Source organism: Leucopleurus acutus (assembly GCF_964270905.1).
Source record: "Leucopleurus acutus genome assembly, chromosome: 3".
Taxonomy (NCBI): Eukaryota; Metazoa; Chordata; class Mammalia; order Artiodactyla; family Delphinidae; genus Leucopleurus; species Leucopleurus acutus.
The window spans coordinates 88,405,351-88,432,181 of NC_139145.1; the positions used below are offsets into that span (position 1 = coordinate 88,405,351).

General features: G+C 40.9%; 1 protein-coding gene across 1 annotated transcript in view; it reads left to right on the forward strand.

Annotated features, from left to right (window-relative positions):
- FBXL17 (F-box and leucine rich repeat protein 17) overlaps positions 1 to 26,831 on the forward strand; it is a 449,075-nt gene that overhangs the window by 416,405 nt on the left and 5,839 nt on the right. Inside the window, exon 8 of the mRNA XM_082836314.1 lies at positions 12,246 to 12,388. Within this exon, the coding sequence (XP_082692440.1) occupies positions 12,246 to 12,388 (143 nt within the window). The remainder of the gene's footprint in view (positions 1 to 12,245; positions 12,389 to 26,831) is intronic.

Sequence of the window (26,831 nt, forward strand, 5' to 3'; positions counted from 1 at the left end):
GTGTGCATGGTTCAAGCTCCCAGGTAAGAGGATCCAGGGCTGGGACTCTCTCTTCTCCCTCAAAAGCAAAAAGAATAGGAAAGTTTAGTGTTCTCTACATTTTAATCTAGTTCTGCACTAAACTTTAAAATCTCAGACTGAGATACTTTGAATTTCGTATTTTTATTTACTTTGCCCTTCTTATGGCAGAAGTGCCCATCAGCAAGAATTATTGCCAGTTTCTAAACTAGTCCATACGCTGCACAACAGCCCCTGAGTTACAGCTGCTCTGGTTATAGTCAGGGAGGAATAACTGAGCTCAACTTTCTGTGTTTCGTTTTAGTTTACAAATAGCTTTTTGCTTTTTTCCCATGATTTTAGATATTGAATTTCGGCACCAGTAAGTGTGTTTGTTTGCCTTAAGGAGCGCTGAGTTGGAGAGAAATGGTATTATAGGAAATGTCAAGTTCTTCACTTTGGTAAAATTAAATGATCTGTCCAGTAGCACCTTTTTAAAAACTGGTTTTTAATCCTTTATAAAAGTAAAACTTGCCTAGTGTTGAACATTTTAGAATGCATAAATATTTAAGGAAATATATGTTACCTATAGTCTCCCCAAAGACACCTACAGTCATCACAGTGTTTGACATACTAGAGCTACTCAATAAAATATTTTTAGAGTAAAAGAATAATATGAACTCTAGAGAACACATAAAACCCCTTTCTGAGTTTTTTTCCCTAAGTGCCTGTAATTGTGATATCTAAGATACCCATATTTAAGTGAACATACCTTGAGTACTAACAAGTAAAGTCCCTATGCTAGACAATGATGATATAAAGATGAATAAAGGTGGCCTTTGCTCCTCTCAGTGGAATTTATATCCAGTAGAAGAAGCCAACAAATCCCTACCAACACAAGGACGCTTAGACACACAAGGACACCAAGAGCAGCTACGTAAAATCCCACGTAGGAAATTTCTTTCAAATCTAAGTGCCAAAAAGATTTCTTTTCTCTTGACATTCTTGACTGTTCTCTATCTCTCATTCCACATCCACTCCATCAGCAAATACTGTTGGGCCCATATTTAAATTCTATTCATAATTCAACTCCTCTCCATCTCCATTATGCTGCCCTGGCCCAAACCACTATCACTTCTTGTCTGGATAATTGCAATGGCCTCCTTATTGGTTTCACTGCTTCTGTGCTTTCCTCCTTGCACTCTGTCCTCAATCCAGAAGCTGGAGAAGTCCTTTGAAAATTTTTTAGCTCATAATGCTCTTCTGCCACAAGTTCTCCAATGTATTCCCACTTCATTTAGAGTGAAAGCCAATGTCATTAAATTGGCCTATAAGATGATTTTGTCCACCCCCTTTTCCATCAACTCCTTGATCTAAAATCTACTGCTTGCCATCTTGCTCCTTTGCTCACTCTAGAACAAGCTAGCAACCTTCCCACCTCATGGACTTGGCACTGGGTTTTCTCTGCACAGAATGCTTTTCCCTCAGATACCTGTATGGCTTGATCCCCTCCCCTTCAGATCTTTGTTCAAATGTTACTTTCTCTGTGAGGCCTTCTCCTTCCATCCTAATTACAATTAGAGCACTCCTACCTCTGGTCCCTGCTTTATTTTTCTTCAAAGCATTTTTACCATCCAAAATATTATATAGTATTATTTATTTGTATTCATAATACGAGCTCCACGAGGGCAGGGATTTGATCTCTTTATCCCCAGCTCCTAAAACATTTCCTGGTGCGTAGCAGGTGCTCAATTAGTATTTGTTGAAAGAAAGAAGAGATAATATATTCACTCGGCTGACATCCCCACATGTTCTTTCTTCCTTTGGTTTCCTTCCTTTCAGTAGCAAGATACCTTTATAATGTTTACTGGGCAGCTCGACAACACACATGTTGTCACTAGCCTTGGTATTTCTTAAGTGGTAGTCGCTGAAATCACATCCTACTTTTCTGCACACTGGGGCAGATAGATGTTTGTATCTGACGCCTGCTTGAAACTGATGCCCTGTCTTTATGGTGGTGTGGAAAATTCAGTTCAGAAAGGTGGCCAAGGCAGATAGATGACAGAGACACTAATGTACTTTTCCATATCTATGAACCAACATATTTAAGCCTGGAATTCACTTCTCATAAAGTGAGGAAATCTAATATAATGTCAGGATTTTGAAAAGGATGCATAATTCTTTGATAAGTAATGTATGTATTTATGCAGGCTGGAATAAAAAAGAATCATTGAACCAGGGACTCTAGGTTCTCAGCTAATGTTAGAGTGGTAAGGCTTTTTTTCTTCCTCATCTCAAATTCTAAAATTTAATAAGGAGATTGTCAGGGGAACCTAACATTCCACTCAAAGGGTTGGTTACCACCAAATACAGCACCACTGAAAACCAGAGTAGTGGAGCAGATTCCTGTTAAATGAAGGTTATTTCTAAATGCACCCCTTGTTCATTACATTTTTGGATGTCACGTATTCAGAAATAGTTTCTACTTACTCAATCAGATTTGTATCTTTCTGCATTAAAATAAAAATAATTAAGAAGGGATAAAGCAGGAAAAATACTTATCCTTGCTCCTAATGTATCAAAAGACCTTTATTTAAAAAATTCCTTCACTTGAACTTTTACTTTTCCACCAACTTGTTTATCTCATAGGAAGGAAAGCAGACACAGCCTATAAATAGTGCTTGCATTTCTGTTTCAGGATGTATAGGGCAGGAGAGCCTCTTCCCAGTAAGGTCAAGGGCCACAGCCAGCTTGCTCCCTTTGTAAGTCAGACAATACTCGCATGTTGCTATTCTGAACTCAGTAAGCAGAGTTATGTAAAATAAATGCCCTATGTGCAGCATCTTGAAAATTCAGTGTCTCCACTCTGTTATCCACCATTTTTGGACAGTTTTCATACAGATTTCTTTTTCACTTGATTTTTAGAGATTTAGAGTTCCTAAGTAAAGCATACTCCACAGTCTTTGAAATTTCCAGAAGTAAATGAGCATTTGGAAAGTTATCTATAACCTTATTTGTTCCCTGAGTTTACTTTATTATTTTAAGAAACTTCAAGACTTTTCATGTCTCCAGAGGATAGACTAAGTTTATTTTACTGGTAGTTTCCTTCAAATTACATGGAAAATTATCTGTTGTCTAGAAAGCTAGTTCTCTGCTGTAGTCTAATGATAGAAAAATTATGTGCTTTTCCTCTTCATCAATTTAATTTAATAGATATCTACTGAGTACTTGCAAGGATAGAGGTACTAAGCTAGGAATTTTTAAAAATGTATGACACCATGAAAAGATGCACAAAATCATTAGTGCTTAGGGAAATGAAAATTAAAACCCCCAATCAGGCACCGCTTCATACCTACTAGAGTGGCTGTAGTCAAAGAGACAGACATTCCCAAGTATTGGCAAGGATGTGGAGTCACTGGACCTTTCATATGCTGCTGGTGGGAATGTAAGATTGTACAGCCACTTTGGAAAACACTTTGGCAGTTTCTTAGGAAGTTAAGCATAAACTTAACCATATGACCCAGAAATCCCACTCTTAGGTATTTACCCAAATGAAGTGAGAACATATATTCACACAAAGACATGTGTGCTAATGTTCATAACAGCGTTATACCTAATAGCCAAAAAGTGGAAACAGCCCAAATGTCCATCTAGAATAGAATGGAATACTTTTCAGCATTGAGAATGAACGAACCATCAGTACACATAGCAATGAAGATGAATCTCATTAACATGATGGACAGCTAAAAAACCAGAAACAAGTGTGTTCGGTGTTTGACTATTTGTATGAAGGTCAAAAACAAGAATACTAATCTGTGTGATGGGAAGTCAAGATAGTGGTTATCCTTTTGGGGGAATAGTAGTGACTGGAGTCGGGGATGAGGGTGCTTTAGGGGTGCTAGTCATGCTCTGTTTCTCAGTCCAGGTACTGTTACACAGCTATGTTAACTTTGTCAAAATTCATCAAGTTGTACCTTGAGGATTTGTGTGATTTTCTACATGTATGTTATACTTCCAAAAAATATATTAAAACTATAAAAAATGAGTGACACTTGATTTTCAGAGATTCAGGGGTCCTAGGAAAACACTCCATGTTCACTGCTTCACAGATTTTACAGTCTTGGGGAAGTTGGGCATGTTGATAAATAATTCTGATATGACACAAACTCTGATAAGTGCAGCATTAGAAATATAAGTACGTGCAGTGAAATAAAGAAAAATATTTACAAAAAAGGACAACTTGGAAAAATGTAGGGTGTAGCCACTGTTGGGTTTGCTACATAATAATGGGAGGAACAGACTAATGTTTAAAAGTGGAATTAAAGCTATAAATTAGAAATAAAGGGATTAAAAGCATTGGATTATGTACAAGAAGTCATAACTGTTTGAGAGGCAAAGTTGCTTTAAAATATCAGAACACATCAGTTATTTATATCCTTAAAAATGAGTTCTTTTGTTTTTAGTTGACTGACTTTGCTGGAGTTGTAGGTTACTCTGTTCCAGTGGTTCTCAGCCTTGACTTCACATTGGGATCACAGGAGCTTTTATAGTTTCTCCTGAATCAGAATCTCCAGGGGTGGGACTCGGGCATCTGTACTTTTTTTAGGCACCTGTGATTCTCCTGAACTGCCAGGGTTAGGAGCCACTGCTGTAGTCCCTGCGGGGTAGAGGGAACCTTTGCAGGGGCCATGATGCAACAACAAGTGTCTCTGAAAGCGCCGTTCCTTTGTTTTGGGGGCTTCTGTGGCTTCCACAAAGAAGAGCACTTTTCATATTTATCTCTCTGTATCCGTGCCAAGAAATTTCTCTGCAAATGGCTTTTATCCAAGTATTACATGAAAGATGTTAATCCTACTGTTAAATTTTAACCCTGATTCTTTCATGCACTAGGGCATTTCTTCTGATTTTATTACAGGTACATAGATCTACAGCAGATGATAGAACTGGAAGGGACAAAATGGCACATGCGGGTCACTTGTTAGTGCACTCATATGACTAATCTTTCTCCTATGAGGAAAAAATGTATTTTTAGTCCTAACATTTATATATCAGATCTTACAGTGTAAAAATAATACCTGCTTTCACTTAGAAAATTTTAGTCCTCTACTTAGTTCATTCACTTGGTATCTCTTATTAACTTATCCATGTTTTTTTCTCTTTGCTTTCAAACAATTTTAGAATTACAGAAAAGTTGCAGAAATAGTAGAGAGTTCATGTATACTCTTCATCCAGCTACCTTTAATGTTGAGGACGTATAACCAACAGTACAGTTATCAAACTAGGAAATTAACTTAAAACAACAAGATTAACTAAGCTACAAATCTTACTTGAATTTCACCAGGTTTTTCCCTAATTTCCTTGTCTGGTCCAGGATTCAATCCAGCATCCCACATTGTATTTAGTTGTCATGTCTCCTCAGGCTCCTCTAATCTGTGACAGTTCCTCATTCTTTTCTTATACTCCATTATCTTGACTCTTTTGATGAGTACTGGTGAATTATTTATAGAATGTTTCTCACTTTGGGTTTGTGTGATGTTTTCTTATGAGTAGATTGAAATTATTCATTTTGGTGAGAATACTGCAGAAGTGATCAGGCGATACATTATATCTCTATATGTTATTACTGGTGATGTTAACCTTGATCATTTGGGTAAGGGGGTGTCTGCTGGGTCTCTCCGCTATAAAGTTACAATTTTCGATAGTTGATAAATATCTTTGGCACTATGCCAATATTCTGTTTCACCTCAAACTTTCACTCACTGATTTTTGCACCCATTGGTCGATCTTGCCTGCAATAATTATTATGCTAGTCTTCGCCTGGTAACGTTTTTTTTTTTTTATTTCCCTCATTCCTTATACATTTATTAATTGGAATTCTTCTGTACGGTGCCCTTCCTTGGCTATTTTTTTATTTATATCAGTATGAATCTGTGAATGCTTATTCAGTTTTCTGAATTATAATCCAGTACTATCACTATTTATTTTGCTGCTCAAATTGTTCCAGCTGTGGCCATTGGCAGCTCTTTCTGATTGGATCCTCTGTCTTTTTGATGTACCCTCACTCATTTCTAAGCACTTCTTTTTTATACAATCGCAAGATATCCCAGAATCATCGTCTATTTTCCCGGCCCCAGTTCTGGAATCAACCATTTTTCTAAGAAGCCCTGATTTCTTTTATTCACTTTATTGGAGAATGATACTTAAAAACTAAGATCTGGGTGCTAGTAGATCATTGCTACTGGGGTATCCTTGCTCTGAGTTCCTCTCAGCAGAAAGAGCTAGGAAATGTATGTATGTATACTAAGCCATGCATGCATGCACATACATCATATTTATTATTTCTACATGTATTTATCTGTAATGTATGTATAAAATACCATGAGTTCATTCTAATATCTCTGATTCCAGTTCAATACCACAAGATTCATTATAAGCCTCCCCCCTTTTCTTATTTGTAACTTCTTTCCCTAACAGTGAAAAGACTGGCTCTCATTATTTATAGTCCTAGATTATGCGTAAAGTAGTTACTGAATTGCTAACTCACACCCCTGTGAGAAATAGATTTCCTAACTAGAGTGCAGTATTTGCTGACAGTTCTTTTTGGTTTTCACTTTACAATATCCAATCAAAATCATGTTTTCCGAAGCCACTTAATTCTTAATTCCCATCCCCTTTGGTGTGGTTATATTATTTGCTGGGGCCATGTTGTTCATTTGTAACACAGTTAGGTTCATTTGTTACTGTTGGTATTCCACTTCGGGTTCCCCATCCTGGCTCGTTTTAATTTTTTATTTTGGGAAGTATGTAAAGCATTACTATGGCTCAGAGAGTCAAAGCTATAGCCAAAGAGAGAGTCTAAGAAGTGTTTGTCCCCCTCAACTCTCCCAACCTCACCTCCACATTCCATGCCCCCTTCTTTTCTCCCCTTTCCCACCAACCCCCTATAGTTAAACAGTCTCTGTAGTTTCTGGTGTGTCTTTCCCGTATTCTTTTTTCACAAGTGAGCAGATTCATGTTTTTGTTTTTGTTTATTTTTTTAATTACATTGTCTTTTGGATGGTGGTAGCACATCATGTAAACTCTTTTTTGCACTTTGGTTTTTTCACTGAATGATTTGGAAGTTCCTAGTGATCTTCCCCCATTAATTTTTTTTAAAGCTGCATAGTGTTCAACTGTGAGGATGTAGCATAGTTTATTTAACCACTCTCCTATGTATGGGCATCAGGGGCTGTTTCCATTATTTTGCAATTACAATCAACGCTTTAATGAATAAACTTGTATGTGTGTAATTTTGTATAATTAGAAGTATATTTTCAGGATAGATTCCTAGAAATGGAGTTTCTTCGTCAAAATTAACTACATATATGCTCATGTCTTTCAGTCACTCTGTATGCCTATGGAAACACCTTTTAGTGAGTTAATGTATATCCTTGATCATCATATGTTTCTGAATTACAGCTTTGAATTTGTGTAACTTTTTTAACTTTAACTTTATTAGTTACACTTAGCACATTAAAAAGTGCATTAAAATTGCATTGGGATAAGGAATTAGTCTTGCATAATTTATCCCTTTTCAAGGCTTAATAAATACCATTATAATGTGTCAACGGCCCCTAGTGAAGATAGGAATCATACATTCCATTTACAGCCCTATCATCCCAGGTGCAGTCTGTAAGTTCGTGATCACCGATGGAGAGCAGGCAATTCAAGAACTCTAGCAGTGACATAATGACTAAGTATTTATATAATGGTCCCATTTGCCCAGAGCTTCTTATTTTTCAAAACTCTTTCAAGTCTTTTCATTTTAAGTCAACTGCACCACTGTAGAATGGCGTGGGGAAATATCGAATAAATCAATATTTTATTTATGTAGTACATTTGTGTAGTGCAAAGTCCCTTACATGTATTATCTCATTTGAACCTCAGACCAACCCTGTGAAGTAGACAGGACATATAGTCACCATCCCTATTGTGCAGGTGAGGAAGCTGAGACTCAGGAAAGTTAAATGTCATCCTGAGGTCAACATCTACTAAGTAGTGAGGCCGGAAATGAATTTGAGACTCTACCACAGCTAGCTCATGCAAAACAATAAAAAAATATATCCAAAGGTAGGATATATTCACAGAGAGGTAAATTACTCAGTATATATTTCGGGATTTAAAGATACTCTTGGACCCTGTTTTATAGTCACAGGGTAAATACTTGGCTACCTATGAGCAGTAGTGTTTAAATTTTGAATGGCGGTAAAGGGAAATATATTCTGAACACACACAGGCTCCTCTACCACCCTGGATGCTGCTGCTGTGAAAGAATGAGCCCTGGCTTTGGAGCCAAACTATCTCCATTTGCACCCTAGTTTTGCCACTAAATAGGCATGGGGCCTTGGTGAGGTATTTAACCTTAGTTTTCTTACCTCTACCATGGATATTGTTTCTGCAGTGCTGTTGGAGGGATTAAAAGTAACTTCACCAGGAAGACTCATCCCTGGTGCCATCTAAATGTCATTCTTACAATGATCATTCCATTTCCTTCAAAGCACTTGTTACAATTTAGAATTATATATACTTTTGTGTCCACTTCACAGCTCTCCTTCTAGAATATGGGCTTCATGACATCAAGGACTCTGTTTATTTTTGCTACTCCCTTTATGTCTTATGCCAACCCCAGTGCTACTAATCATGGAGTGCATATTTCTGGAATAAATCTGCCACTTCCTTGTACTTGTTTTTATTTCAGCCGCAGTCAGCCGCACGGAATGACCTGCAGCTCCCCAGTCCTTTCACATCTCTCTGCCCTTACATATGCTGTTTCCTTAGCCCGACATAGTAGCCCTCACGCCTTTGTTTTTTCTGGAGAATCCTTACTCATCCCTCAAGACCTAGCTTAACTCTTCCATGAGGGCTCCCGTGATCTCTCTCCTCCCCTGAAGAGTGAGGGGCTCGCATGCCTCTTGGCGTGCCTCTATAATAGACCAAACCACATTATAGTCATTGGCGTGTTCAACTAATATATATATATAATTATTTGTGTGTGTGTGTGTGTGTGTGGTACGCGGGCCTCTCACTGTTGTGGCCTCTCCCGTTGCGGAGCACAGGCTCCGGACACGCAGGCCCAGCGGCCATGGCTCACGGGCCCAGCCGCTCCGCGGCATGTGGGATCTTCCCGGACCGGGGCACGAACCCGTGTCCCCTGCATCGGCAGGCGGACTCTCAAACCACTGCACCACCAGGGAAGCCCTCAACTAATATTTTTAAGAACTGATTCTGTACCAGGTGTATGCTAGATGCTGGGGATACAACAGTGAATAGGAAATCCGTCATTCTAATGGGAGAAGTGAGCTGCAAAAAAAGTACATAACTGAACAAATAAATAGTAACTTTTCCGATATCAGAAAATGACAGGGCAATCGGTTCTGAGAAGCTGACCTTTGACTCGAGATCTGAAAAGTGAGAAGTTAGGGATGGGAAGAGATGGGGGATGAGCATAGTGTTGTGACTGTTTACTTGGTTGTTCCTCATTTCCACCCAACCCTCCCTCCCCCCGCCATCCCCACTGAACTGACCTCTGAGCTCTGTGAACCTTTCTGTCCCTATGACCGAGCACAGGCCAGGTGTGTCACACCACAGTTCCATACGCTGGCAGTGCAGCATGTTGGAATTGCCAGGTGCCTGGGCCCGTGATTCTGAACTAGTAGATCTGATGTGCAGCCAGGACTGAGAGCCGGCTCTCAGCTTACTGTCTACTCCCCACTTACTATCTTGTGATACTGGGAAAGGTGTTCCATCATTCTGTGTCTCAGTTTCCTGATCTTTAAAATGGAACTACCAATAAGATTTTGTAAGGTTGCTGTGAGGATTAAATGAGATAATGTGCCTAAAATTCTTAGCCCAATGCCTAGCACATGGACAGTCAATAAGTATTGGAGAGAAATGCTCTAGGGTGAGTGCTCATGAAGTGTTTGTTGAGTAAATGAATGAGTTAAGGAAAAATAAAATTTAATTCTTACTTCAGTAAATAGAACTATGGCAAAACAAATCTGAATACCTTGATTCATCTTCAGTTGTCTTATTTACTGTTTGTTTTAATTTGGACAAGAAAGAAAAAAAAGGGAAAATACCAAACACTAGTGATTTTAGCATCTGGAATTAGTAGCTGTTAACTCTTCATTTGCTTATCAAGCAGCCTCTGGAAACTCCACAGATCACTTGATTTACTGTTTTCTGGATAGTGCAGGGCTTTCACATTTTAGTCTCAAACCTCAGTAAAAATATGCTATCCACTAATGTGGGGTCATCCTGCATCTTGTGCTCCATCTTTTGAAATCACAGTTTGAGCACTTTGTATTGAAAGGAATTTCTTTTTGCACTTTCTACTTCTTTTATCATACAAGATCCTCAGGATATCATGACCAATGGAATTTATGACAAAATCAGAGATAACAATAGTTTTCTTAGGTCAGGAACACCGATGGGATTAACCTGGGATATTGCTTATACTACACGAAAATATCACTCAGACCATTCAGCAAACCTTTGCAGATTTCCCCTGCCCCGCCCCACCTCCTTGGAAAACTAAATGCCAAAACAGCATGTGCACAGATGAGAACATCAACAAACTGATAACATGAGGAACTTCCAGGAATTTTTTTTTCTTCCTTTATAGCATTTTCACTGGAAAACACTGGGATCATGATTATTGTTTTTATAAACTTTAAATATCTGGCTACTTCGGAGTGCTTTGATACTTGAAGGCATGGGCATGAGTTTTCTAGTTTAAAAAAATTACTTAGGTAATTAGCAAAGAGATTTTGCCAAGTGTTTTTTTTTCTGCGAGCTATAAGTCAGTAATTCAGAAAGAGAAAAACAAACATCATATATTAACGCATATATGTGGAATCCAGAAAAATGGTACAAATGAACCAGCTTGCAAGGCAGAAATAGAGACACAGATGTAGAGAACAAACGTATGGACACCAAGGGGGGAAAGCGGGGATGGAGGCGGGGTGGGGTGGTGGGATGAATTGGGAGATTGGGATTGACGTATATACACTGACATGTATAAAATAGATAACTAATAAGAACCTGCTGTATAAAAAAAATTAAAGTGAAAAAAGAGTTAATGTTTATTTACATGAGTAATTCACTCTGCTCTTATCAATCTAATCAATTGGAAAATATCATCCGCTTTTAATGTCACAGAAATCAACTCATCCTATCTTAGGATGAGGAAATAATTAGCAAGCAATTTATTATTCCTTTTTAACATTTTTGGCATTGTTTTCAGGGTTTCATTTACAAACCAATGCACCGTAAACTTTTTCTGGCTGGAGGTATTGAAATCTGTTTTCCTGTGCTGCAAAGGTAGAAGTGTGCACGTCTATTTAATCAGAAGTCTGTAGCAAAGAGCCAAATTCACCGACTGGTTGCTCTGCCAGGAAGATGGGTTATGGAGCTTTGCAGTGATAAGTAGTACACATCATAGATGACGGGCTAAGCATCTGCACGTCAGTAGTGGTACAGTGCTAAACAGTCAAGAAGACTAGAGATACTGTCGTAATGTTCAGATGACAGGCTTCATTTCATATGTTAATAGAAGGAAGGCTTTTGATACGGTGAGGAAATTCCCCATAACAAATGCATTCCCTTTATTGTGCTCTAGCATAGCACCAATTAAATTCAGCTGTATGTGTAATGTACGTTTAATTCCTAGCGGTCCCAAGAAGGACTAACGTGAAAAATATTATATACTCTTACATTTTACAGATGATGAACAGATGGGAAAAAAATGCCAATTGGTAAAGAAATTCATATGCAGTATAACACACCTCAAAATGGTGTTTACATGTTTTTTCTTTTTTAAAATTATTAAAGTTATCTTGGGTAAAATTTAATTACTGCTTAGGGTTTTCTGTAACGTCATATGTGTAATTCATTTTAATTTATGCCTTCTGCGGATACGAGTGTTTGGAAGTACAGGTAACCTTGTAATGAGTAAAACTGATAAAATGTTATGTTCCAATGAAAGGGAAATTATGGCATGATTATTCACTTTGTGAAAGGGTTTGTCATAGGGCAAGCTTTCCTAAAGCATTTTAAATTGAATTTCGTTTACAAAACATTCATTTACACACAACATTTCAGGAACAAATTTAGTGAGGAAATGAGAGAAATAGTCATAATTAGATAGAGAGATCCCTTACCCTGCTAACGTTTATGCTTGCTTTCTTCCCCTTTGTCCCTCCCTGCAGCACTGATAGCCATTGGGCGATACAGCATGACAATAGAGACTGTGGATGTTGGATGGTGTAAAGAAATTACAGACCAAGGAGCCACCCTGATTGCACAGAGCAGCAAGTCTCTGAGATATTTGGGGCTGATGAGATGCGATAAAGTAAGAGTTGTCTATCAAGTTTCTTTTCTACATATCACTGTAGTTAATAGCTTGATATTATATTCTTCCTCTCTCCCTATATATATATGTTTGTATACACACACATGCATATACCATTACACTGTAAGTTGCCCGGTTTTCTAAACTTATCTGAGATTATTTTTGAATTTCTCTGTTTAAAAATGAATTTCGTGCTTATGCAGAAAGAAAAAACAATCATACACACAGTCAGCTTAAATTTTGGCTTCCTATCCATAAGTCTATGGACCACAATTAAAAACGTTCGCATGGCACACTGCAATGTGCGCGGCCTAAGAGTAAAATTTTGTTCTGGGTTCCAAGTTTCCTGCAACAGTAAGATGGCAAGCACAGCGCCAGCTTGTTTTGTCACAATCTGAAGTGTGCCATTTCAGTGCTCAACATCTAGGTATTCTGGCCATTTGGGGGCAAGAAGGGGCCAGTGAGGGAATGTTATGTGGGAATTTGCCTCTCTCCACGTTTCAGGCGCCACTTCTCACACATGACGAGAAACGGTCCCGGAGGCCCCACGGACGGTCAGTGGAGCTGGCCAGAGACGTGAGCATGAGTTTGAGAAATTGTGCTGCATTTACTAAAGATGATCAAAACCTGAATTGATAACCAGGCATTAGAGAGGTGCCTTCCCCTTTGTCACTTCTATGTTTTCCCCTATAACAAGTCTAGGAAGTAATCATTTGTACTGTGAAGGGGAGAAAATAGAGGCTCAGAAAGACCAGGCACTGGCCCAAGGCCACTCCTCCAAGACTTTACCCCAGATCTTCAAGTCTGTGTCCAGTGCCTGTGGCAAACCCTGGGGGCTATCTCCAGGCAAGGGGGTGCTTCCTTGGAAAAGACCCACCTCAGATATTTGCTCCGAAAGTGCTGGCATCATGTACTGATTTACACATGTGTGCTACTTTGACAATTGGTGATTAGGGACAAATCTAGCAAATCCAACAATGAGAGTGAAACTAAATATGTATGCCTCTCAAAGGACATGCATTTTCTAAATGTAGCAAATCTGGGGGCAAATAAGAAGAATGGCCCAAGATCTTTGTCATTTTTGTTAATTGACCTAGTTCTTTTCTCCATATGCTTTACAATCCCAACTTATACTAGGCCTTTGCCAGTTAGTTATGTTTAGAGAGATTTTATTATATATTCTAAGCCCAGCCTAGAAAGCTGACTGACTTTGTTACTAAGCAACAGCAGAGACCCAGGGGTTGCAAGTCTCCCTCAGATTTCACTACTAACTAACCTAACACTGCTACTAACCCTGTCACTTTAAAATGACTTCTTTTAAAACAGATAAAAGGGTCCGCAGTAGGCAGAGTGTTCTAGAAACACTAAACAGTGACAGCAGAGCTTCTCAGCTTCACCAGAAGGAATTGCTACATGAGAACTACCTAAGCAAGGATGCCAAAATGTACGCATTCAAAATGTATCTTTGTAGCCACAACCATTCTCAGAAGTCACCATGTTTCTAGTCCATACTCTTTAGGTTTGTTGAGATCAGCTTCACCTTCAGAGATGAATTGTAGAAATTAGTGTTCCAGTTAGTGCAGAAGATTATTCCAGACATATTTGCTGACCAGCGTTTTGCCGATTTTCAGTTAGGTAATGGATCCTTTTCTACCTAAATGCAAATTAGTCCAAAATGGGATCAGAAGGAGGTTTTGATGAGCGATATTCCTGAGGGTTTTAGCCCTTTCCTCAGGTGGCCTCTGAATCCTTTCTCCAACCAGCCTGCTGCTCTGAGAGCCCGTTGGCTCTCGCACCCAGCCGTCCGACCACAGCCTGCAGCAGCATGGCCCAGGCCTGCCGTCTGGCATCCTCAGACTTAAGGCAGCTCAGGGCCAAACACGGGAAGTTCTGTGAGGACGGAAGAAGTTTCCAAACCACACACACAGCGCGTGTAAAACCTTGCACTTAAAAGCCTGCGGGTTGATTTAGTTGGTTGGAGATCTAGCGTGATTAGCTATTCTGTCTTTGACATTTGTATTACGCTGTCCGTCTCCAGATTTTAAAGTTACCAAGATTCAAAGGAAGATATGAGTAGCAAAGAAAAGAAGTTAGTGGCTGAGGACATGGACTCTGGAGCCAGAGTTCAGGTTCAGATCTGGGCTCTGCACTTAGTTGTGTCATCTTGGGCAGTTATTTAACCTCTCTGTTTCGTCATTTACTATAAGGATGATAATCATGGAAATGCTACGAGCATTTAAATGAGTGAACATATATCAAGCCCTTAGAGTAAAGCTTGTTATATATAAAATGCTCAGTGTTAATGATTATTCTTATCATCATCATTATATTAACCTGTGTTTTGATATTTGAATTTCCAAATGAGAAAAAAACTGTATTGCCTGCCATTTTGAAAGGAAATTTTAAAAAAGAAGAAAGAAATTAACTCAGATTAAAGAAGATGTTGCCCTTTTACTTTTTTGTCACTTAAATTTAAGATTATTATTTTCTACATAAATATATCAATAATTACATTTTCAACACACTTTACGAAGGAAAACTAATGCCTCTGTGGGACAGTGTATTTGGAATCAACTTACTGATCCAGGCATAATGCTGAAGAAAGATTTGCAGTGGGGGAAAAGGGTGAGTTGAAGATAAAACAATTCAAATAGGTAAGGAAACAAAAAGAAAGTATTAAGGAGAATAATGGAGATGTGGCTCCCTGGTGGTCTAGTGGCTAGGATAAGAAAAATAATGGAGAAAGAATAGAAGAACAGAAACAGGAAACAGTGAAATTACTATTAGGATACAGAGACAAAGAGCCACTGTGTCAACGTGATCATCTGTGCCAACAAAGAATTAAAGAACAAAATTAATTTAGACCTATTACTCTTCTCCCTGTACCTTAACCTAATCTGCTAACCACTAAAAACTTGTTCATTTGAGTTCTCTTTCCCCTCTGCACACCAACCGGAGCTAAAGGAGGGGGCAAGAGACCTCACTGGTTTCCACAACTAGCCCCCTTGTCAGGCGTGTTGCCAGTGGGATCCCTGCATTGGAGAGAGATGGGGTTTGTGATATCTGTGTGTCCCAGGGTTCGTGTCCTGCAATTCTAGGGTTCTCAGAAATATTGAAGGCTAATTATATTTTCTTTCATTTGGGGCCACTTATATTTGATTTGGAAGCTATACCAAACGTCTGCTTTTTTCCTCACTTGAGCTTCTGAAGAATTAAATAACAAAATGCATTGTATTTGTTGTAGGAAAAAAAAGCGTTTTTCCTCTGTTTCTTTTTCTCCCGTTTTCATTAGGTAGACAAAGAACAGATAAGAAACATTAAATGTATTCTTTGCAGATGAAAGCAACATGTATATAGATTATCAGTCAGGGTCTAAGCTAAACAGCAGTACATTTGGCTGCAACATTGGTGACTCCTAGGAAGGAGTCCTCCAGCCGTTAGACAAATGCAGTGTTCCCCACACACTTGTAAAGTTAGGAAGCGCATTAAGAAGCCCCTGTTTGAGTAGCTTTTCCAATTGCTGGATGGATAAGCACGTTAGAGGCATTACTTTCGGTTTTGAAGCCGAGGCCACTTAATCTCCTAAACTTTAGCGCATTGTAAGAACCCAGAGAAGAAAACACTGTGTGAGACGGCTTTGATGAATTGGGGTGAACTTATATTCTTAAAGACTGTTCAAAGGCTTACTTGACCTTGGGAATTAGAGTTGACCCGAAATCACCTATCAACTTAACACACATTTATTTGGTGATTTAGTTAAAACTACTTGTATAACCAAGGGGACCGTCTAAAGTAAGAGCAGTATGTTTTTTCTGCTTTCCACAATTACAGACAGGCAGTGGCTTTGGTCATAGAAATCATTTTCACAACTTCAGTGAATTCTAGCTTCTATACAGATCTGTTTCTTCTGCTAATATGATATTTTTCTCACTTCTTACATGGCAGTTTGGATGGAGAACAAAACTAAAAAGGACAAAAAGAAAAAAAATTCCTGGGAAAGCTGTAGGGCAAATGGAAATGCAATGTTCAGTGTTAATGAAAAATGTTTGGGGTAACAAGGTTGATGAAAAGGGAGGAAGCCCAGTGGCATGGTATTGGCTGAGAAACCAGACCTCACCAGAGGCAGCCTGGCTGGTTTGGGAAACCTCAGTGATAAAATGTCGCGGTGGAAACCTCTGCAGCGAGTGTTAATACAGAAGTTTGGAGACAGAGGGCCTGAATTATGAGCAGCAAATAGCATCATAAATGTAACAATTCTCAAATGCCAAACCCTTGTGAAAAGCAGTTGGATGAAGAAATGCTGGAGCTTTTAAAAGCTCCCTTTCACTTTCTACTTTTTTTTTTTAACTTCATGCAGAACTAATTTTATACACTGTTCGTTTGATTTGAAAATGCCAGCGTCTGGGGTATCATCAAAGAGCGTTATTGAGGGAGCCACTCTTGGCAAAGCGTTTTACTTAAAATGCTTATTAGTTCTTATGTTTCTGCGGAGCTGTCCATAGGAAGGAGAAAGGGTACGTCGATTTACCTAACTGCGTTCCTCTGCCTTTGCCCAGAGCAGGTAGCAGCCCTTCTGCTGAGAAGCTACCTCTCCTTGGCCTGTAGAGGCGCCAGGAGGGCCGTGGGGGACACATTACTTAAGGAATAGACATAAATAGATTTTGAAAGGTCCACCCCAATGTCCTACGACCAAAGCCTCTTGGAATTTCTTTGATTTCTAGTTGACATAAATTAGAATTACACAGGCGTGAAGAGTCCACCCAGAAAAGATCAGAGAGGCTGCTGGGGGAGGAGAGCACCTCTGTGTGTTCCTATTGACTAGCCAGCTGCCTTCAGGCCAGGGGCCTCTGTGGAGGCTGACTATTATTGATCCACACCATGGAAATAATCAAATTAATTCACTTCTCATCCAACTGCCACTGCCAAGACCTTTCTCCTCGACCTGGCCTGATTCCTGAAGTACTTAGTGAAGGAATGAAACAGATGATTTTCTTTTCCTAAGAAAAGATTTCTTCAGGTCATAAGAAATCCTTGTTTTCGCACAGAGTTCCTCATTGAAATGGTAGAGAGATTGAATCAAATCAATGAGAAGTCAATACAGAGAGCCAGTAATAGCAATCAGTCAGCTCTTTAAAGCCAGGAATCTGCTTTGCAACCTTAAAATCTCAAGGGTCAAGTTTTATGTGCCCATTTTAATGTAAAAATATTCAGGAAGCATTGACCACTGCATTTTTCAGGAAGTAATTATGGTAAGAGAAAGCCTCAACAACATAAAGATTTCTGTGGGGAAAATGGAGTTTTTATCAGCTTGTTTAGGAATCATGAGCAGGAAAGCCCTATGGGGAAAATAATATAGGACTCTGTAACTAATATACAGAACTAACTGGAAAAATCAGTTTAAGGGAAAAATAATTTGTGGGGCACTGTGTCCAGGACTGTTTGGGTAGCACTTCAGCCATGAAACAAAGTGCGTACCTGCAGGGACTCCCCTCTCCCCACAGTGTATATCCACAGATGTTTCCAGATTGCCCATGGCCAAAATTGAATATTGCAAAGTATGCCTTATCAAAGAAAATAAAGTGAAAAAAACAAAACAAAACTTCCTCTCCTAATAAGACAGGAGTGGTCTGACTGTATCAGATCGTGCAGTCCTATAGATCGTGGGAGACATAACCGTTACCCAAACAGCCCGCAATGCCATGCGCGCCAAGAGAAAAGGGAGATGAAAAGTGGGGAGAGAGTATGGCTGGGGCTCTGAAATCTGCACTTAAGTCCTTCATTTGAAGTATCAGCATCTTGTTCCTTTTGCTGATGAAACAGTTTCTTCCAGTGATTTCCGCACAGGAATACTTTAAAACACATTTTTACAACCCTCTCCTGATTATTGCTGGTAATTGAAACAGGGAAAAACACATCAGCTGAAACTCAGAGGTGATCTCTCAACCTCATTTTAGCCAAGTTCCCATCCCTTCTTCTTCCAGCCCTCCTCACCTAAACTTCTACGAAGTGGTAACTGAAAGGCCTTTCCTGTATTTCAGTAATAAAGCAAGAGACACTGGTGTGGAGCTTTACGACAGAGGTTAAATTGGCGAGCACTAGTGTCAAACCACTAGGTTTTCAAATTCTACATCCTTCACTTTACTATCTGTGGGACTTTGGACAACTTAGTCTCTAAAACCCTGTGTTACCATCTGAAAATGGGGGTAATATTTACCCCAGGGGGTTGTTACGAGATTATATGAGATATTGCAATAAAGCACTTAGCCTAATGTCATGTACTCTGTAAGCACTCAGTAAATGTCAACTATTAGCATTATTATTTATTCGTGTATACATGGGTGCTCTGGAATCCTCTCTGATACTTAACCATGATATGAACTGCCTAGTTCATATATGCTAGCCATGAATATAAATTCACACGCTAAGATCTTCCAAAGAAAACTAGGGCCCTGAGACTTAGACAGCAATTCTTAAAAAAAAAAAATACGATCCATTTTTTTTTTTTTTTTAATAGTTAGGACCCATTAAATTACAGTCAAACTTATGGAGGAAGAAGAAACCTAGAGACCAGCAGGGCTCTGTGAACAGAGAGAGTAAGTAAGAGTAAGACTCGGCAAGTCTGACCGCCAGTCAGTTCCAGGCTGGTTTGTTTCTTCAAGAAAAACGGCATCTCCCTGGAACCTTTCAAGGGAGTGTGCAAGTACTTGCTTATGTTTTGCTCACTTCTGTTACGGGATGGATGTATAGTGAAATTGTTTTTGTGTTTTTCAAAAAGGAGGCAGGAGGGGCCTACTGCTCCCCAAATGCTGTGGGGTGAATAGGATGTTATGTTGGACTTTGCCTGAAGGCTCCCTGGAACATCATTGCTTTGCAGTAAATAATCTCCTGGGAACTTTGATTTGGCTTAAGTAATTATGAGAAAGAATTAGGTTGCAGGATCATATTATTTTTCTAATTTAGGAATAGAAAAGGTGACAGCAGTTTCTTAATGGAGCTCCGATTAGATCCCAGAACTCTGAAGCACCTGACTTCACAAAGTAGAAACAAGGACGTCCAGCTGAGGCTTAGGAGACTGGGGGACCGTGGCTCCGTGGAATGGAACCGGCCGGCCTGCCCCCGAGGCCCAGCCACTCAGCAGCAGGTTACCGGGGCCCCGCCATGCTGGGTCTAATGAAAACTTTGTTTGGCAAGTAGTTTTTTAAGAGAAAACCTAAGCTTCCTTCCCCAGCGTCCAATTTTTATTATATATTTTATCCATTTATTCAAGAAATATCTATTGGGCTTCCCTGGTGGCGCAGTGGTTGAGAGTCCGCCTGCCGATGCAGGGGACACGGGTTCGTGCCCCGGTCCGGGAAGATCCCACATGCCGCGGAGCGGCTGGGCCCGTGAGCCATGGCCACTGAGCCTGCGTGTCCGGAGCCTGTGCTCCGCAACGGGAGAGGCCACAACAGTGAGAGGCCCGTGTACCGTAAAAAAAAAAAAAAAGAAAAAAAAGAAATATCTATTGAGCTCCTTACTGTGTTCCAGTAACTGTAATAGGAGACAGGTCAGAAAAAACAGTGAACGAGATAGAGTTCCTACCCCATGGAGCCTGCAGCCTGCTGGGGAAGACAGACAAGTAAATGGGCAGTTACCGTGCTATCAGACTGTAAATTAATTTTCAAAAGCGGCACCCGCGATTCTGTTTCTTCTACACGAAGAACTTCACTTTGGTCCCACCTGGCTTTCAGCTATGGTCCTCTCCAGTTTTATCTTTCTGGCACTCGACCGTTCAGTTCCTGAAAAGGATTAACTATGCACAGTTGTCCTTACTTTTCACCACTCCATACACTCTCTTTTTGTTCTGCAAGGTCACCAGTGACTTCCGTGTCACCAAATCCAGTTTCCATTTTCTCTAACCACATCTTGCTCCATCTCTGAGCCGCTGCATCCACATGGTAACCACTCCCTCCTTAGTGAGGATGCTTTTCTGTTGTCTCCAGTGTCGCCACACTCCTGGCTTTTCTATCTCCACCCCCCATACTGCTTCTCTGTGCCTCTGTTCCCTCATCTGTAAAGTGGAAATAAAAACAGCAGCTATCTCCTAGGCTATTGAGAGGATGAAGTGAATTAATATGTGTAAAATTCCTTGCATGAAGTAAACAGTGAATATTAGCTCTTACTTGTAGTGGTGGTAAATTCTTACATTCTCACCCCCATGACTCCCCTCCTCCTTGGAATATAAGATCCATGGGCTTCTAGTCTATGTTATATTGCCAGGCCCTACCACAGTGGCTGGTACGTGACAGATGCTAAACAAATATGTGTTGGATGATGGATAGATGGATTGGGGATTGTTCCTCATCTGCATTCTGTGTGGCTCCAAGGTTCTGAGGAGGTTCCTCAGAGCCTCCAGGAATGACAGAGTGGCTAAGAGGCCGCGGGGCCTGGTCCTTGCACCTAACATCAGCCAGAGCAACCCCCCTTTTATTGCTTTATCCAGTTATTTATTGGGTTTGTATACTTATTTATTACTTTGGTGTGCAGAAGTATTGTACAGCCAAAAGCAAGTTTGAAAACCATTAGATCCCACTGCCTCTGAATAATTTGATAGGTAACAAAAAGTATCTAGACAGAGGGAAATAAATCAGAAAGATGACACCTTGGATTTAATACCAGTTTCCTGTAGCGGGGGAATTCTGAGCGCAGCCTCAAGGGTTCAGGTCAGTCAAGGACAGAGTTCAGACATCTGCTGTGTGGGACGGGACTCAGCATCCTTCAGAGCCTAACCCTGAAATGCTCTGATATATGTAGAGTCTCTCTTCTGAAAGCCAAAAATATCACTTATTTTCAGGTTTTTTAATTTTAATTTATGGATTTATCACTTTTATACAGAATACATTTTTGCTGCTAATAAACTTGTTTTAGGAAACAGGTCAAATCCCTAAATTCTACCTGATGGAAACTCAATTTTAGAAAGATTTCTTTTTCGTCAGGTGTCCATGGGTAATTACCACTGTCCTAGGCTTTATGTAAGAAAATAAAAACTGAAATCAAGAAAGCCATTACGCACAAAAGAAAACATAAGTTTTGGCTCTGAGAGTTTTCTCCCTCAATTGTGTTTTTCAGCTTAACTTTGCAAGTTTAATTTAGAAACACGCAGATGTGTTCCATAAATATATTACACTTACCGGTCACTTAGTGACAGTGTTAATTACCTTATTAGGACCCAGGTTTTCTCAAATAGTCTTTTACTGAATCATTTAGAGCGCCACCAAGACTCCCCGAGTGGCTTTCTCCATCCTGGTGTCCCACACATGTCAATTTTGGTTCTAACCTGCATTGCACATGCAAATCTATACCAAAAATGTACAGACTTGCACGATGGGTCAGTTCCATGGGTTTGTGGCCTCAGAACGTCCTATGGAATACTGTGTACCTGGAGCTTCCAATTGGCTTGAAACATCCTTCCAGGTGAAGGATCACTTGGTGAAACAGGGAATGAAAATGTCACTAATTTTTCTCTCTGACAGTCTAGTTTTTGGACTCCTGTCACACTAATCTCTAATCAGAGGCTTCAGGTTGGTGAGCCCCGGTTCTCACTTAGTACTGCAGGCGTTTCTGTGATCTCCATCCTCCCAGGTTCTTCGCGGCTTTCTCACCATGCTAATTCAAGTGAACAGAAGCAATGCCAGTGTTAACAGGAAACCCACATTTCATGAAAAAGAGACAGCGTGAATCCAGGCCTGTTGTGATAGTGCCAGAGCATGGCACTGCCAGTCATTGCAGATCCTGAAATGGAGTGACTGCATTTGACAAAGTTGACTGAATTTATGAGCCTGCCTCTGTCAGGTTCATTGCATTCTCAGTATCTGTCTCCTTCTACGCTTTGGGATTTTTAGATGAGTTTTTTGCCACCCAAAAGTAATATTTCTTACCTCTATATAAAAAAAAAAAAAACACATCCTTAAAGGCCTCAGGCTCTTGGTGTGAGGTTCATGCATGAGGCATAGTGCATTATGGGTGTCCTGTAATCAGCCGATGCCCATAATTTAGCAGGTGGCTTTTAGGCTCCAATAAGATAATCATTTTCTTCTTAAAAATTATATTAAATACTCAGTCATGTGTGCCCTCTCCTCCCACCTCTTGAGTGGTCCTTGAGGAAGCACTACGTCCTTGTGTGAACTGGGTTTAGGGGAATCTTTCCCTCCGTTAGCTGTTGGGAAGGTCAGGTGGCCACCTCCTTTGGCTGTGCCCAACTGGAGATGGAAGACCAAGGTGGAAGGACAGGAAACCAGTCTGTTTTTGCTACACTCAAAGAATAAACATTTTGTTTCAGGCAGTGATGAATATCTGAAACAAGATGGACCAACAAGCTGTAGGAGCAATAGCTTCTTTCCTCCAGAACCCCTGACTCAGTGTTTAATGTGGTGGTGGCATGGGAGGTGGGTGGGTACTTGTTACCTGTAAGTGATGGTAGTTCAGACCTTGATTTCAGATTCCCAAGTGCAGAAACCACCTGCGCCCTCTAGGAGCTCTTCCATCAGCCTGAGCTGCACATTGGAATCTCCTAGGAGCTTTAAAAAATACTAATGCCTGGGTCCCACTCCTCCAAGGTTGGGTTACATTTAGTCTGGGTTATGGCCTGGGCACTGGGATTTTTCAGAGATCCCCAGGTGATTCTAATGAGCAGTTGGGCTGAGAACCACTGTATTCTTGTTCGTATTCCTGGTTGCAGACACAGTTTAATTTTTTAAATTCGTTATTTGTATTTCAGAGTTAAATCCAAGCCACTTTGACTTCATAGGAAATCCACTGAGAAACTTTTCCGAGGCTGAACACCTGTTTCCCCTTAGGGCCCCCAGACAGAGCATGTTCAGGTTAATTACTTTCATTTTACAATCACTGCTGTCCCACCACTATGAGTTATGTACCTAAGACCACCTAAACTGTGTGTGTGGTGTTCTGAACATTCTTAGTTATACCCTAATTTCAATAACTGCAAAAGGTTTTCTGGGGTAAACTGTCCCTCGAATTCTTTGGCTACTTCTGCGGATGAAGTCCAAAGAGCTCTTAAATGATTCTCCTTTGGGGGCATTATTGACACAGCTTAATTCATCCCACATCAGTAAACGTGGATTGATCATTTGTTACGTATGAGTCACTGTGGAGTGTGGAGAAAGGCTTTGGTTTGACTGAGAAAGGAAGCGGGAAGGAAAGGCACGTGAAGCTGCCTGCAGGGTGGAGAAAAGGAGCTGGGCGCTCCACTCATGCCGAGAATCATTCCACAGCCCTCACCAGCCTTTCGCTTCCCTGTGGGGTCCGCCTGCAGCCTCTTTCTGCCTGTTGAGCTGCTGGCTGCTGGGACGCTAGGCTTGCAGCTGAAGGGAAAGAGATGAGGTGAGAGATTGTAACAGTGGCGCCAGATTCCTGGTGTCCTGGACCTCCCTGCTCTGATCATAGGGAAACATTAGCCGGATGGGGTATGCCACCCAAACAGGGACATGAAACGTCCTGCTGCAAAGGGAGGGAAATAGAATCATCAAAAAAATCTACCCTGGCCTGCGGAGAGCCCAGTGCATGTGGTTGGCTGTGAGGGTCCTGGCAAAATCACTGTTATTGTCTGCTCTTTTATTCTCTTCTTAGTGTCCTATTTACAATATTTTAAACTGCACTTAGATGACTCATCTCATTTACATGCAAATTTGAGGTATTACTAAATTCATGTCACCCTTATTTTATCCGTTTTAATACGTGCCCATCTTGGGGCCAGTGGGCACTTGGTGAAAGAGCAGCTGTCACCCGGTGAATGCCAGGTCCCACGGACAGCCAGCATGCTGTCCCGGGAGCCAAGAAGCTCAGAGGGAGGCCGACTCCGGAGGCATATTGCCCAGAAGTCAGCCTGTGGGGCTGTTAGCAGTGAGTGGCTGTTGCCCAGGAGTCTGTGAAGAGTGACAGACCAGCGTGAGGGCAAGAGCCCTGAATTAGGACGCAGGAGTCGACTGTGCTATTTGCGACACTTTCACAGACTTACTGTGGGCTCCTTACTTTTCCAGCCTGCAGAAAGGGGAGGGGAGGCCTTTTCTTTGCACCCACCCACCCCCATCCTCAGAGCAGTGCTATTGGAAACAGGAACTTACTTCAGTTATACCCTTGAGTTTGTTAGATGGGCTGGAGAAGCATTGCCTTACAAAGCTTACAAAGTGAAGGACAGATTATTTGTTTTATTCTAGCTCATGAGCGGGTTTCCTTTCTCCCCTGAATAATATGTGTATATTTAGTGCATGGGGTACACAAGCCGATACCTCCTCGTCCTTCAGGAGTCCCCTTAAGTATCGCTTTTTTTGGAAAGCCCTTTCCAGCCCTCCTGGCGGAGGTCAGGAGCTACGAAGTTTTGTCCACAGCAACCTGTACTTCCCCTAGAAAGCACTTCTCAGGCCTTGCTGCTGTTGTTGTAATTGTCCATCTTCCCACACCAAGAGGGCAGGGACCATATCTGTCATGCTGGCCATTCTACCTCTGGGACACAGAAAAACGTTTTGAAGGGTAGAAGATTGGAGGGAAAGCTACACCAGTTTATGGCATGGTGCCCTGCTAAAAGGCTCCGTCACGTTTCCATCACGTGTCAAAGTCTCCACAACCACAGTTCCACAGCAGAATGTTCCCCAGGCCAAGTGAGATCTATTGTAATTTACATTCCCATAGAGCAGCCACTTTGAGGAGCTTGTAAAGGACTTTGAATTGTATTTATATGTAAACCGCCATCACTTTTTTAATGTTATCTGGAAAATGAATGTCAGTGAACGTGTCACTGAGTGGGTGCTCAGCTAGGCCCTGGTCTGACGCTTCGCGCATCGCATTGTGTGCAGGGCAGTGTGTCCCAGGGCAGAAAGCGCCTGTGCTGCAGGGTCCCGGATTCAAATCCTGACTGCCATTTACTAGCTGTGTGACCCTATGTGAAATACTAATTCTGTATGAGCCACAGTTCATCTGTAATCAGTGGTATTAATGCTTAGATGCTTGGAAAATAGTAGATGCTCACTGAATGTTTCTCCCTAGTCCTCTTCCTCCATCCTTACTGGAATGGGGACATACTTTTATTTTGCCTATTGGTCATTAGGCTGAAAAATTAACAAATTGCTTTCAAGTATTTTGCCAAAATTAACCATGCTGAAGAATCCGTTTGATTTATCCCGTAGCACATGAGAGCCTAATCCTGATAAGTACAGTGTCTCTCGGTAGGGAGCATGAGGCAATTTTAGTGGGAGAATTTTTCCTTGTCTGGGACTGTACTGTATATTGGAGTATTGTTTACATGTTCCCTGGGACAACAAATGCCAAATACCACTGTGACAAGGAAAACAACAACCAAAGACCAGCCCCTCGGGTAAACAGTGAAGACATGTAGAACTGCTGAAGCCCAAGAAATCAGAGGGCGGAAATAGCATTGTTTTGAGTCAGGAGATCTGCCCACAGTTCCCCCTGTCGCCAGACAACTGTGACATCAGAAGGAACCTTAGATATCACAACACTTCAGAATCTTCTGTGGGGCCCTCCTGGGTCTGCTACCCTGAGCAGGGCACTGGATGCTGAAGGCTGAAGTATGAAATCTTCTGAACCATGTGGGTTTTCACAAAGTTTTGGAAACTGGCGCACGTGCAGTGACCATCAGCATGTTTCTCAGTGTCACCTACCCAGTGTAGTGTGTCACTCATCTCCAGTAGGAAGGCTGCCATCAGTTAATCTGAAGTATAGCCTAGGCATTTCCTGAGCACTGCCCAACAGCCACATGGCCCAGCGACCACCAGCTCATGATGCTGAACCACCATCACGGGCTGCTTTGGTCTCCTGTGCAAAATTATTGGAAAGCCCAGGCAAGGTGTATCTGGAAGGAGGCACCCGGTGATATCAGATGGAAAGAAGAGAAAGGAGAGTAGCACAAACAATCACCTTGGTTGTGAACTTCAGAAGATTAAAGGAGTTTGGAGCTGCCCTAATGTCAAGACATTAGAGACTGCCACCACCATAGCTAAATGCCCTGGGAACAAGGTGAGCTTATCTCCATGATTTCTGGGTATTAGTATTATTTGGTGCCTTTTTGTTTCCTCAATACACACTCATGGAACAACTACTATATTAATTTAGCCAACAAATATTTATTGAGTACTTATTATGTGCCAGGCATTCGCTAGCTGCTAGGGGTTTGGTAGTGAACAGAAACAACAAAAACTCCTGTCTCATGAGCTTATATTCTAATGGGATGAGAATGTGCCAGAGAGAGTGTGTAGGACTGAAAACAAGAAGATGACTAAAATCCTCCTCGCTGTCAAGGAACTTACGGTCTAGGAAAAATGCAATACATTTATTGCTTGTGGTATTTTAAATAGTGTCCACTTTTTGCAGAGAAACTTTCTTCATTAAAAAAAAATGATTTTTAAGTGGTTCATTATATTCTTTTTTATAA